Here is a 14,131-nt window from a genome sequence, read left to right as displayed (position 1 = left end):
CTCAGATGTGCTTTATTTGTTTGTTTGTTTTAAATCAAATATTTATTTGCTGATAGGAAGGGACTCCAATATTTTATATATTCAAAATAATGATAATATTTATTGAGTAATCAAAGTATATGATTTCTGTTCTATAGCTTTAAAATCAGATTGTCATGAAGTACATAATACTGTCATGCTCATTTCTTAAGTCAGTATATGGAGAAACAGATACACAGGAGGAACCAATAAGCCAGAATTAAACATACTAATTGCGACATAGAACATTCTTATTTCTTATTTTCAAGATGTGCAAATAGCAGAGACATTCAGTGATCCTCAGGTAATTTAGACTTTCCCTAGAACCTCATTCCTAAGTGCATATTATCCCAGGTTTTTGATGTCCATGTTCTCATTTCCAGCTTTTTTTTTTAAATTTTGTTCTTGTAACCTTTTTTTTCTCATAGTATTATTGAAAAATCTCCTCTTGTCATAAGTCCCTCAAATCCTCCTCTTAAGTATGGTTATTATACCTCATGAGTCAATATAATGCACCCCAAAACATGGTAGAAATGATAGATTAGTAAGATAGTTGGCATTTGTTAACTTCCTTTGTCTATTACAGACTTTCAGTGGGTTTTGGGTTTTTTTTTTTTTTTTGGCTCAATGTATTTTTAAGAAAAACTACATTAAGAAAGAAATAGTTATAGGCATCTATATAATTATTTTGTATTTAAAAATTAAGATACTAAAAATCTCATTTAGCACAAAGAATTTTATTTTCATCATAAAAAATTGGCAAGATTAGCTCATAATTTGTTCATTATTCATTCATTCAATTATAAATTTATTAAATACATTCTTAGTGAATTGCAGAATATATTGTAACCCTTGCTCTCTCAAGCTAGTTTATGAGCGATCATAAATGCCCAATATAACTAATAAAGATATAAAACTGCATTTATATACCAAAACTACAATATAAACAGTGCACCATAAAAGTTTGGCAGAGTGTGAAAGAAATGTAGGCTAGAGTGACATTTGGTTTTGTGAAAGAGGTAAAAACTTGACCTGGACTCTGTAGAGGAATTGCCTGATTAGAGGAGAAAAAAAAGAGAAAAGCTTATTTTAGGCAGATGGAGCAATATGGATTTGAGAAGAAAGATACCATAATTGTTGAATAGTAAAGAGATTATCTTGACAGAAGTGGGACATTTGTGTTGTAGTTTAGAGGAAATTAATGTTAGATAAAGTTGTGTGGAACCAAATAATGGCAACTCATGGATGTCTGGCCAAAGGGTGTCCTACAGACTACAGATTTTCTAATACTTTCCCTTTTAATTTCTCTGGAAGGTTATGAAAAAAAGAAAAAGGGGTACTTCTACACTTTGTTTTCTTCTGTGCTGCTCCACACAGATTCTTAGAGTGCTTGCAGGAATAGCTATTGGTAGGAGAGGAAGATAATTATGATAATTACTGAGTGATCTACTATGCAGATCTTAGATTTGAAGGTTTATAAAATAATATTTTTTAAAGCTTCTCTTATATCGTACAAATCCAGGAGACATTAATCTTTGTCAGGAAAAAAGGATGTCTTATGGTCAAGAATGAAGAATCAGTAATAATCATAATAGTGATGTATATGGTGCTTACTCTGTTTCTGTGCTAGCCATTGTGCTATGCACTTAACATTTATTAAAACATTTCATTCATCCACACAAAATTCCTCTGAAGCATGTATAGAGTCCACGTTAAAGAAGCTGACGTTTAGAGAAATTTACTTACTCAAGGAAATGTAACTGTTAATTGATCTTAATACTGATCTGTATGGCCTCTAAGTTTGTATAATACTGATAAAACAAAATCCAATGGATTTCTCTCTTTTAGGACTTTTCAGACTCCTGAATAAACATATGCAGGAAAAGGACCTTGTTCAAAATAGAAAGTCTTGTATCAGGGTGAAGAGACTAGGCAATATTTTAAGAACAAGATGATGAGCACTTAATCTCCTCTGGTAGTGAAAGTTGAGACAAATGCTTGAAGTTAAAATATATTTCAAAGTGACATCTGTAAGAGTTTGGTACTCATTTGATTCTAGTTCTAAAATGATGAGGAAAGAATAAAAAATGAACATATGTGGTTTTGAGCCTAACAAAATGTTAAGTTCCAGGAAGCAACTAATGAATTTCAGTCAGGCATCTATTTGAGACAATATTTTTGTATGATTGTTTTAGGCAGGTTGAATAAGTTGTATGTAATATTTTTTTTTTCCTTAAAGTAGTCTTTGATTAGAATCATAGGTAAGAATTTAAAACTGAAAATATAGATCCTTAATTGCAGTGTCAGTGATAATTTCACTTACACCTTCATTGTAAGTGAGAAAAAACAAACAAACAAATGAGATAGAGAAGCAGTTACTTTAAAAAAAAATAACTCGGAAGTATTATAGTATAATGGTTATGTGCTTAGGATCTGGAATAGGTCTGCCAGGGTTCAAATTCTGCCTCTTTAATTTACCAGTTGTGTACATTGGAACAAGCTGTTTTGCTTCTGTATACCTTGACTTATTTACCTATAACATGGGGAAAGTAATGGTAACCTCATCTGTAAGGGTATTGCATTAACCCACTATATCTGTACCTGGTTCCTAGTAAGTGCTCCTTATTAATCATAAAGATAAAAAGGAGAAAGTAAGGGAAGTATAAGGAAAGATGCTAAAAAGGATCAAATACCCAAATAAAAGTTCAAAAATAACTTTTTTTAATAGAAAATCATTGGAGATTCTAAGTCAGTTTCAATTCTATGTTGGGAAAACAGTCATTATTTCTTAATAATAATATATCCTAAAGGTAAAGAGACTGGTTAGGTAAAAAGAAAAAGAAGGTGTGAAGTGTGGGAACTGCTGACTTGAAAGTTTGGATATAAAAGGAGAAAAATACAAGTTAGATCAGAAAGATTCACATAACTACCCTGCTACTAAAGAGTGAATGGCTAATGTTAAAGAATAAAAAGGAGCTTGAAAAGGAAGAGAAATTGGGGATGCCAAATACAGATGAGATTATTAAGGGACAAAATGAGTCAAGAGTGGTGAAAAGATTATAGGGTGTTAAGATCATAGCTCATGAGGAGTAGAAAGTCTGGGATATCACAGTTTTGTCTACCATGAAATGAATGAGAGGATGGGGAAAAAGTGGTTCGGAAAATTGCGAAGGTTGAAATGAAGTCAACTGTAGTAGATAAGGAAGCTCATTCTGGAAAATCATGATCTCTTTCAGGTAATAAAAACTATCAATTGAAAAGAATATAAGATACATGGGACTGAATAGCTGAAGAGAAGGATAAAAGTACAGAATAGTTATTATGAGGAAAATAAGATATGGACTAGTAATCAATTGTAAAAGACCTTTTGAAATTAGACAACATGAGTTTATATTAGGGCTAAGTAGTTCCAGGTAGTTCAGATATTGGGAGAAGGCTGGATATGTGTCAAGATGAAAAATCAAAGATGACAATTCCATATTTAAATAGATGATTCATTATTTTTATGGAGTAGTATGCAGATTTATTTAACAGAACTCAAAACAAACCTGTTCCAAGTTAAAATTAAAATTTGTTGTTCATTGCTGTTTTCACTGTACCTATGATAGACCTTGACAATCTATTATTATAGATTTGCTTGAAGCTAAGCTTATTTATTGTAGAGTTTATATTCTCTGGTCCAGGAAAACTGCCACTTGTTAACAAGAATGCATTTCACAATGTGTAATCACTTTTTAGTTCTTATTCCCAAAAACCTAGAAAAATCTACATTTAATTAAATAACTTACTAAATCTTAAAGTTTAGAAACTTACATTCCAAAGGATTCACTATTTTAAAATTATAAACTACTTCAAAATTTTTTGTAATAAGTAATTCAGCCTTCAGCATTTAAAGCAGAATTTTTAGACATTCATGTCCTATCAATTAAAATATTATACTTTTCCACTTGAAAGATAAAATCATGCTAAAAAAATGCCGGTGCCCTTCATAATCACTTCTTAATAAATACTTTAAAAAGGGATTCCCTTGTGGCTCAGACGGTAAAGTCTGCCTGCAATGCAGGGACCCAGGTTTGATCCCTGGGTCGGGAAGATCCCCTGAAGAAGGAAATGGCAACCCACTGCAGTATTCTCGCCTAGAAAATCCCATGGATGGAGGAGCCTGGCAGGCTACAATCCATGAGGTTGCAAAGAGTTGGACATGACTGAAATGATTTCACTTTCACTTAAAAAGAGTTCTTAACTGTATATATCCATTATAAATATTACTTAACACATTTTAATATATTGTTGCTATATGGATATTCAGTAGTTATATCTTCAAGATGTATATCAGAAATTTTACTAAGGGATTTTTTTAAACTTGAAACCACTTAAATTTTCAGTCTGTATTGTGAAGATGAGTAAACGTGTTTATAAAATATTAGAGAAATAAACATATTGAACATGAAAGTATTTCTATGACTTTTTCTGATCTATTTGTGTGGTTGAGAATGACTTTCAAAGCTGTTTTTAATCTAATTATTAGAACCTTTTATAGACATTAATATATTTACATTTATCTGTTTATCAGAACAGTTTTTACAAGTAGTAGTTTTAAAAATCAACTAAAATGCAAACTTTCTGGATTCTCTTCATTGCTAGAGAAAATTTACAAATTTAAATTTGTAAAGGAAGGAGATTTTTTGTGTTTAAGAATATCTATATAAGTAATAGATAACTAGAAAACTAATCGTGTTTATTACCACATTACATGTTTATAATTTTAAGAATTTAAACAAAAAAATTTAGAAACAATTGATTGTGACATTTCCAAAATCTAATCCCTTAAAGCCCAAACTTAATTATTATGTTTTATTTAAAATATTAAAGTCTTAATGTATTATAATTTGTAATAACCAAAGCCTTAATGATTTTATACACAGTAATATTGTCCCAGAAGTTTAAAATTACTATTTTTATTCCTGTGAGAAGGAAGCATCCTCAGAATTATTAAGGACAATGTCAATGAATATGAGTTGCATCAGTTACTAATACATGCCCAATATTTCACATATATACCAAGTAAAAAGAAAGGTATTCAAGAAATTGAAAAAAGATAGTATTGATTTTAGTGATCACAAAGTCTGAGTCACTTGATATTACTACTTTTTCTACGTATTTATTTGCAGTATTTCAAGAGAATTCATATCTAGGTCAAGATGGCTGTCATAATGAACCTGTGATCCTTCCAGTTGATTTTACTTTGATGAAAATAGAAGAGCCCAACACATATACCTCATGCTTCTGTAGAGTAATGAATTAGCTTCCAATCTGTGTTGGGGTAGATGGCCTCTAGATTTATTTTGCATATATTTAGTCAACAGTCTTATAATTATGCTGAGATTAATAAAGAACATATTTTTTAAAATATGTTAACTACTCCCAGGAAATCTGTACAGTAGTAGTTGTAGTAACCAGAGGAGGGAAAATTTACTCTTCAATTCACAGTACACAGAATATTTACAAAGTCAGTAGTGTATGTTTCTGCATAGTATTGCATGGAAAGTAAAATAGTAGGGTAATTATTAATGACTATTAGTGAAATTCTTTCTGGAGAAATGACTTTATAAAGTGAATTTATTACAAATAGCAAAAACAGAAAACAGTGGACTTGAAGTTTTTTTTTTCCTTCTCTTGTGAGGTTTGCAGCTCTTCTTCCCTTTTAAAATATGATTTAACAAAAATCTTGATATGTCTATGCATTGTCTAGTTTTCCTCAAGGTTTTAAACAAGAATCAAGAATCCCTGAACTGTTTAAAACATGATCAGATATTAGAATCAGTCTTAGTTTGTTACTTGAGAGCAGTGAATTAAGCAGGAGCCTGTGAAATTTTTTATCCTTTCTTTTACTCTTAAATATTTTTTCTATCCCAGATAGGAGTTATGAAATATTAAATGTATAAATATGATTGACTTAAGTAATTTTATCTGCTTTTCCTGACACTGCTGAACCTTTAAAGTTATGCTTTTGCTCATGTCTGAGTAATTTTAAAGATAGGTATTAATATAAAACATAATGTGCATATAGAATTTTGTCCATACTATAAAACTACCCCATTTCATATATTAAGAAATATTATCTACTGAGAGGGCTACTTAAATGATACAATTTGTCAAGTGAAAGTATACCTTTTTAAAAAGATAAAAACATCTTACATACACTTTAAGGTTACTCTATTAGACATCAGAAGTTTTAAAAATACCTTAAGAATATTATGGTCTCATGTGACATGTTTTGTATATAGTTTTATATATAGTATGTATATGTGTTTAAAAATGAAATGAACAATAAATTTGATTCCTAATAATTTTGTGCTTATTTTCAACACAGGCTGATAATGCTACAAAATGTTATACACCTCATCTATACAAATTTTTAGTATTTAGCACAAATAATAAAAAATATTACAGCAATTTGTTAAAATGCTATTAGTTACTTGTTTATTAATATGAGGTTAATGTTTACATTTTCAGACGGGCTCTAAATTTATTAAAAATTAATGTTTTAGAAGATAATGTGATATTAAGAACTCAGAACTGCAAATTTAATTGCTTTTAAGTATGGAACCCTAAATTCATGTGGAATCAACTTGTTGGTGATGTTCAACATATTAAGTAGGTGGATACTTTTATGCCAAAGTAAACTTCATTTCACCACTTCTTTCAATCCCCGACTGTATTCATTGATAGGAAAATGACTTTCAGTTTTACTCATTAAATTTATTGAATTTTTGTTTGAGATCTCTTTTCCCCCAAGAAAACAAAAGGGAAAGAAAAGAGACTACTATTCATGAATATGGTCAGGATACCTTTAATGCTCATGTGAATTTTTATCAGTCACCATCATGATTTCAAGTCATGAATTTATTTTTACATGCTTATGCATGCGTATTTACATGCATTAGTTATTTAATTGATCTTGAATTCCATTAAATTTAAATGAATAGGAGAACAATAAATTTGTTCATAGGATTTTGTTCTCGTTATATTACATTTTATTTTATTTTGTTTTATTTAAATAATCAGTTTAAGGCTTATAAAGGTTGATTTGCTCCTGAACTGCTTTATTCCCAGACATTGCCATCTTCCCCAACTACCACCAAGTCCTCTCCATCTGACCCCATGACCACCTCCAGAGCTAATCAGGTACAGTATCATCCTGTCATCTACACCATACTTTTCACGGGTGATTGCCTGCACACTGGAGAAAAAGATACTGGTGGGTTAAGGATGTATTCGTTCATTCACATTTGTGCACCATGATCAGATTCCAAATAACCTGAGAAAGAAATATCAGTTATTCCTGAAAATTTATATGCATTTTTAGCTTTAGATAATAAAAATAGACTCAGATGATAGACTACTAGAATTTTGGATTTTCCTCCTAAAATTTTGACTTTATGGAGCTCTGAGGGTTATTTATTGAGTTGGTGTTTATTATTTCCCTTATTGTTTCTTCCTAGGCTTCCTGGTATATAAGTTAAGAATATCATATATGTAAAAAAAATGAATGTATAAATATGAGTTATTGAGCAAAGGTATATCTTTAAATGTGAATGCACTTTTCTTTGTTTTTTATTTCAGATATGCCTTACTGTGTAACAGTTTAAAACTTTTGATGAAAAACATTTCTAGCAGTCTAAGAGTAACTGGAAATTGGTATTTGTGATAATTTTAATGCTGTTTAATAACTCAAGAAATGGTACTTTCTTAGAATTTAATAATACATTTTCTTTGCTGGAGTTGCAAACTTTGCAATGAGAAATATATCTTAGTTTTGACTTGATGATTGTTTTGGTACTGAATATTTGTAGGACATTCTTCAAAAATGTAGCTGTTTTTGGCACATTTAAGGAAATCATCTAAAATATTCTGTGTAATTCAGAGCCTTACTGTACTTTAACATGAGAAATGTTGAAAATATATTTATTAAAATGATTAAACACATTTTCATTTTGTCTGAATTGAGCTTCATTTAGGTGAGAAATGTTATCTTCTTTAATATTGCCATGTTTTTACTAATATAAAGCCTTATGGAATTATTTAAATATTAAATGAGCTTATCTTTTTAATATATTTTTCATGCATTTGACTAATAAATTACTAACTTTGAGCTATATTTGCTAAATACATTAAATGTGGCTTTTGCATATGGTCTAAGATATGGCTATCAGAATTATTTTGCTGATTTATTGATTCTAATACTTTTGCAACCTCAGGAAAAAAATTTTTTTTTAGGAAAAATTTTTAAATAACTAGAAGGAAAACTAACATTTAGAATGTTATTCTGTAGTAGGAACTTGATTTTTATTTTATTCAGTAGCATTCCCTTCAAACAAAAATCCTTAATAATGCTCACATTTTAGCCCCGGTAAATTGGTTTAAAAAGTACACATCTCTAGTGATGAAACCCATCTTTTTTCTTTAAGGGTAATGGTGCTACATGAAGTGAGAAGCAAACTTGTATTATTGATGCATGAAGTTGGAAAAGTGTATATACATTTTCACTCAGACTTTTTCTCTTATGAGTTTTAATTATATGAATTAGAAAACTATTGTGGAAACAACTGACTTTATATTTTTAGTGTTCCTCTTCTGCTTCATTCTCTTCCAAATAAAGACAAGACAAATGAGTACAACACTCATTAAAAACAAATGATTTTTCTCAACATAAAAAGTAAAAAATTCTGGATCTATAAGAAAAACCAACAGAAATTTTGTCTTTAAAGTTAGATTTGTATTTTCTTGTGGAAATATTATTTTTATAAAATGATTTATTAAAATTTCTTTTTTTAAGTTTACTGATATAATATTTTTACCCTCTAGATATGTTAACACATCTACCTCTAGATATTCTTCTAATTTGGAAAATTAAGTCATGTGTGGTTTTATACTCTGTCCACAGTCATCAGTTATTAAAAGTATTTTATTTATACTTTGTTTTCTTCTGTTCTTGTACAAACAAGCATAATACCTCCTGGATAACTTGAGGCAAGATATAAAATAACAAAACAAAATCCTTAAATTCATTGAAGGAATTATAGTTATCTTTCATCTTTATGTTATTAATAGTTTGTAATTATTTCATTCCCTACAGTATTTCCCAGTAGAGTCTATTCATGTTGTAGTAGAGAAGATAATTTGGTTTCTGTTGTTCATTCAGTCTTTAGATAGCTCACAGTTGTTTCTTGTGGATAGTACTAATTAATTTAGATTCACTAAAATTGACTTAGATGTATAAGAGTAATAACCAAAGTAGAAAAATGGGTTCTAATGTGATCATCTTAAACTCTCCATATTTAAAATAGACTCTTAAACCTGTAATAATATGACTTTCATTTCTCATATGTTTACTTTATCCTTATCCAGAAATTTAGCAGGTATGTCTGTAGTTTTAGGTTAAAATTATTGTTTATCTCTTAAAGCTAATCTGATATCCTCCGCTAAAGTCTGCTAAAAATCACTGCAGACTTTTTCCATGTGAATTTTCATAAACCAGTATAAAGCAATCTAGACAGCTATTTCATCAGTAATGGCTAAGTGATTTGTGATTGAGTTTTCTTTAGGCTAAATGGTTTGTGTTACAAACTAACAAAAGGAACTAAGAGACTATTAATATTTAGAAAACCCCAAAATAAAAAGCACAGAAAGTATGTTGAAAATAAGTTTTACCTGTAGTTTCAGTGTTTAAAAATCTTTTCTGCTCTTTAAAAGTGACTATGGTGCTTCAGTACCTACTGAATTTTACCTTCCTACCTTCATATTTCCACAAGTCAGACTGTTTTCACAGATCCGACTACAATGTTATGAGTATGTAATAATGTCCCCTGGAAAACTGAAGGATTATCATATAAGAAGCCTTTTAGAATGGTTAAAAGTTGACTGGAGCCTAATTGCCTATGATCAAATCTTTGTTCTGCTATTTGCTGAGTAAATTGGACCTCAGGTTCCCCTTCTGTGAAATTGAGATAATAAATTCATTATATTTAGAACGGCACTAGAATGTACTGCTCACCTTATAAGTGTAAGCTATGTTTACTTATTTTTTCTGAAATTTCTTTCAAATGATAATGAAAAAAAAGGGGGTAACTAATTAGTTACCATTCTTTAAGATTGTAATACAGAATAAAACAGCTTAGTTAAACTGAGTTTTATCTTTAAAGAAAGATTCTGTGACACTAATATTGCTGCATTTTCAACACTAAAATATTTCTATAATCAACATGTATGTAAGCTTTTAAAGATAGCTTTAGATGCTCTGTAGAGTTTTTCTTCTCGAGTGAGAGTACAAAGTTACTTGTTGTCTAACTTATAAATCAAAATTCTATTATTTCCCTATTAAGAAAGAAAGTTAGGGCTAATACTTCTACAACTTACACTTTTTTGTTTGTGCATATTGCACGTGCAAGCTTGACACTTTGGAACTTTAAGAAGCAAATACATGGATAGAAATAAAATTAAAGTCTTAATGTGATTAAATTCTAAAAAGGTAAAAAATAGAATCAGTTGGATTTGACCAGTTATAAGTTATCTTTCTACATTTTTCAATCACTTTGATTCAACAGAATGGTTTTATTAATCAGTCAATGGCACCAAAAATTAAATTCCAGTCTTAATTTTAAGTTCATGATTGTTAGCTCTCCTGACATTCTTCTCACATTTCAAAAAAAGTAAAAAGAAATTTTTCAGAAACATGTGCTTTATAGATATTTATGTAATAATAAATTTGAAATTATATATCAAAATATACAAATCAAATGAAAGTAGGTAACTCATATATAGAACCCTTGCTGTAGTTACAGAAAAAAACAAACAGAAGTCACTGGTCCCACCTCAGTTTCATGACCACAGATCTCAAATGACCCCCTAATTGTGTCAGGTAATCATAAGCCCAGTCACTTTTTTTACTCTCTGAATGTCTGTTTCATAAATTCTTGTCTCATTTCAACACCTGTATTAGTTTTTTGTGTGTAACAGACTGCCACAAATTTATTGGCTTAAACTGCACACATTTATCACCTCAGTTTTCAATGGGTCAGAAGTCAAAGGCACTGTTAGCTGAGTCTTCTGCTCAGAGTCAAAGCCAGCAATCAAAAGTATCAGCTGGGGTTTATTTTCATCTGGAGACCTAACTGAAACATTCAGTTTTTTGTAGCTGTATGACTGGGGACCCCAACTTCTTGTTGACTGTTGACAAGAGGAAGATCTCAGAGTTTAGAGGCTACCCAGGTTTCCTGCTGCATGACCCACTCTATGGGCGTTTCACAGTGTGGTTTTTGCTTCTTGCAGACAGCAGGAAAATCTTTCCCCATTATATGTCAGCACGATGAAGTCTTATTGAACCTAAACATAAGAATTGCTTTCTCTTTTACCATACAGTGAAATTTAATCAGAGTAGCGACATTTCATCACTTTGCCATATCCTGTGGGTTAGAATCAGGGCACAATTTATCCACACACTTAAATGGAGGAACTGTACAAGGCAGAACACCAAGGGTGTAGAGATCGTGAAGCCGTATAAGAACTGTCTGTGCCATGCCAAGGTCTTTTGCTCTGTCCTCACTCCAGGCTCATAACTTTAGTTACTTGACTGAGAAAAATGGAAGCAATAAAAACTTTTCACAAAATCACAGCTTCACCTATACCCACATATTCTACCTCTCAACTGTTACCGTAGATAAACTTTCCCTGCTTCCGTTTAAAACAAGTAATTTCAGTTGCATGTTAAAGGCTCGTTATTTTTTCTTTACTCAAGGTCAACTCTTCACTAATTCTGCCATCTCTCTCATCTGTTGAGTTTTTTGCCTCTATAACATTCCCATCAGCATACATATATCTGTTTTCTCCTCTCATCTTAAAAGACAAAACAAAACTTCTTTTAATCTCACTTCTCTTACCAGCTAATGGTCTATTTCTTATACTACTTTGTAGCAAAACTCACAAAAGTGTTTACTCTCTGTTTTCCAATTTTTGGTCTTCCCATTTTTTTCTTAAATCCATTCCTGTCAGATTTTTTCCTCCACAATTTGTATAGGATATCAGAGATGACCCCACCGTTAATTCCAGTAGTCTGTTGTCAGTCTGCATGGAACTTGGTCTATCAACAGTATTTGTTATAATTTGTCACTTTTGCTTCCTTGGTGTACTTTCATTATTTGATGTACTTTCATTACTTGACTTCCAGGATATTATTGCACAGCCTTTTTTTTCCACCTGTATCATGCCATGTGCTTCATCTCAAAATCCTTTGCTAGTTCCTCCCATCATCCTTCTTAATGTTGGAGTAAGTGGGTCTTAATATTTGAAACTCTTTCTGGATGTATACTTTTCTTCTTCCTCATATACCATCTTGGCTTTTATATTCTGACATATGTAAAATTTATGTTTTCATTGAGAAGTAGGTTTATTATGAACTAATGAAGCTTAAGGGGCACCCCAGTGGCTTAGTGGTAAAGAATCCGCCTGCGATACAGAAGACACAAGAGACCCGGGTTCGACCCCTGGGTTGGGAATATCCCCTGGAGGAGGGCATGGAAACCCACTCCAGTGTCCTTGCCTGGAGAATTCCATGGACAGAGGGGCCTGGCAGGGTACAGTCCATAGCGTGACAAAGAGTTGGACTTGACTGAAGCAACTGAGCACGCATATAGTGAAGCTTAACCCTTAAGATTCTTCACCTGCACAAGCTTATTACAAGGCCCTCTACCTAATTTTATGTTTATAATTTTGAGTGTAGAGGACAAAGATGTCCTCTAAAATTGTGAAAGATTCAGATCCCACATAACATGGGTTCACATTTGTCTAATACACATATCAGAGTGAAACTACAGACTATATCCAAGTTGCCACTCAGCATTGGACATCTTTAATTCGGAAGTCCACAAACTACCCAAAACCTGCTCTATCTATAGCCCTTACAGTCTCTATTGAAGCAATTCCATGCACCGTTTTCTCAGATCTCAAATCTTGGATTCATTCTCATCTCTTTTCTTTCATACCCCAAATCCAGTTCCTATAAGAAATAATGTTGACTCTATCACTAAAATATACAGAATGTTGACCTCTTCTCATTACATCTACTGCTACCCTAGTCCAAGCCTGAATTATTACAGTAGTGTCTATATAGATTTCCCAGACTTTCTACCTTTGCACCCAAAAATCTGTTCTCCACTGAGCAAATGATTTCTTATAAAATTTCTCTGCTTACGCCTGTGATAGTTTTCCATTGAACTTAGCAAAAGCCAGTATCCTCCAAATGACATCTAATTAATTTATATGATCCTTGCCAGATTACCACTTTCACTTCATTTCATATCAGTTGCCTCCTTACTCTGCCCTAGTCAAACCCACCTGCTTGGGTTGCCTTGCAGACATTAGGCAAGTTCTTGCCTCTCTCTACACAAAATTCTCCAATCTCAAAGAGATCTACTTGGCTAACATCTTCATAGTCATCAAGTCTTTGTTCAAATTTCGCTTCTCAATACCCTTTTGAGATGGATGTATCAAGCCACCCAATTTGATATTGCAACCTGGCCTCCCCATTCTCCCAGTACTTCTGATTCCCTTTATCTTGCTGTTTTTATTTTTGCTTTTTTTGCTTCACAGAACACTGCATGCTTTGCTTGCTGTTGTTCAGTCGCTAAGTTTGCAACCCCATAGATTGCAGCATGCCGGTTCTCCCTGTCCCTCACTATCTCCTGGAGTTTACCCAAGTTCATGTCCGTTGAGTTGGTAATGCTATCCAACCATCTCATCCTCTGCCACCCTCTTTTTTCCCAGCATCAGGGTCTTTTCCAATCAGGTAGCTGTTTGCTTATCATCATATTAAAAAATTATATATTATCAGCCTCACTGTCCTAGAAAATCAAGTTACATGAGAACAGTAGTCTTTGTTCTATTCTCTGATGTATCAGAACCATTTGTTGCTTAGTCCCTAAGTCATGTCCAACTCTTTTGTGACTCCACAGACTATAGCCCACCAAGCTCCTCTGTCCATGGGATTCTCCAGGCAAGGATACTGGAGTGGGTTGCCATTTCCTCCTCCAGAGGATCTTCTTCATCAGGGATTGAA

At 32.0% G+C, this 14,131-nt stretch overlaps 1 protein-coding gene across 7 annotated transcripts in view; it reads left to right on the top strand.

Annotated features, from left to right (window-relative positions):
- Window positions 1–14,131, top strand: part of NOVA1 (NOVA alternative splicing regulator 1) — a 173,603-nt gene that overhangs the window by 139,124 nt on the left and 20,348 nt on the right. For 5 of the 7 annotated variants that reach the window (XM_027957220.3, XM_042235283.2, XM_060401444.1 and 2 more), the window contains one exon: window positions 7,135–7,206. The exons of the other annotated variants lie outside the window; for them this stretch is intronic. In XM_027957220.3, the coding sequence (XP_027813021.1) occupies window positions 7,135–7,206 (72 nt within the window). The remainder of the gene's footprint in view (window positions 1–7,134; window positions 7,207–14,131) is intronic. 7 annotated transcript variants of the gene reach the window in all.

The sequence above is a fragment of the Ovis aries genome, chromosome 18 (assembly GCF_016772045.2).
Source record: "Ovis aries strain OAR_USU_Benz2616 breed Rambouillet chromosome 18, ARS-UI_Ramb_v3.0, whole genome shotgun sequence".
Classification (NCBI taxonomy): Eukaryota; Metazoa; Chordata; class Mammalia; order Artiodactyla; family Bovidae; genus Ovis; species Ovis aries.
The sequence above is the reverse complement of the archived record's forward strand: the minus strand, read 5'-3'. Positions and strand labels throughout refer to the sequence as shown.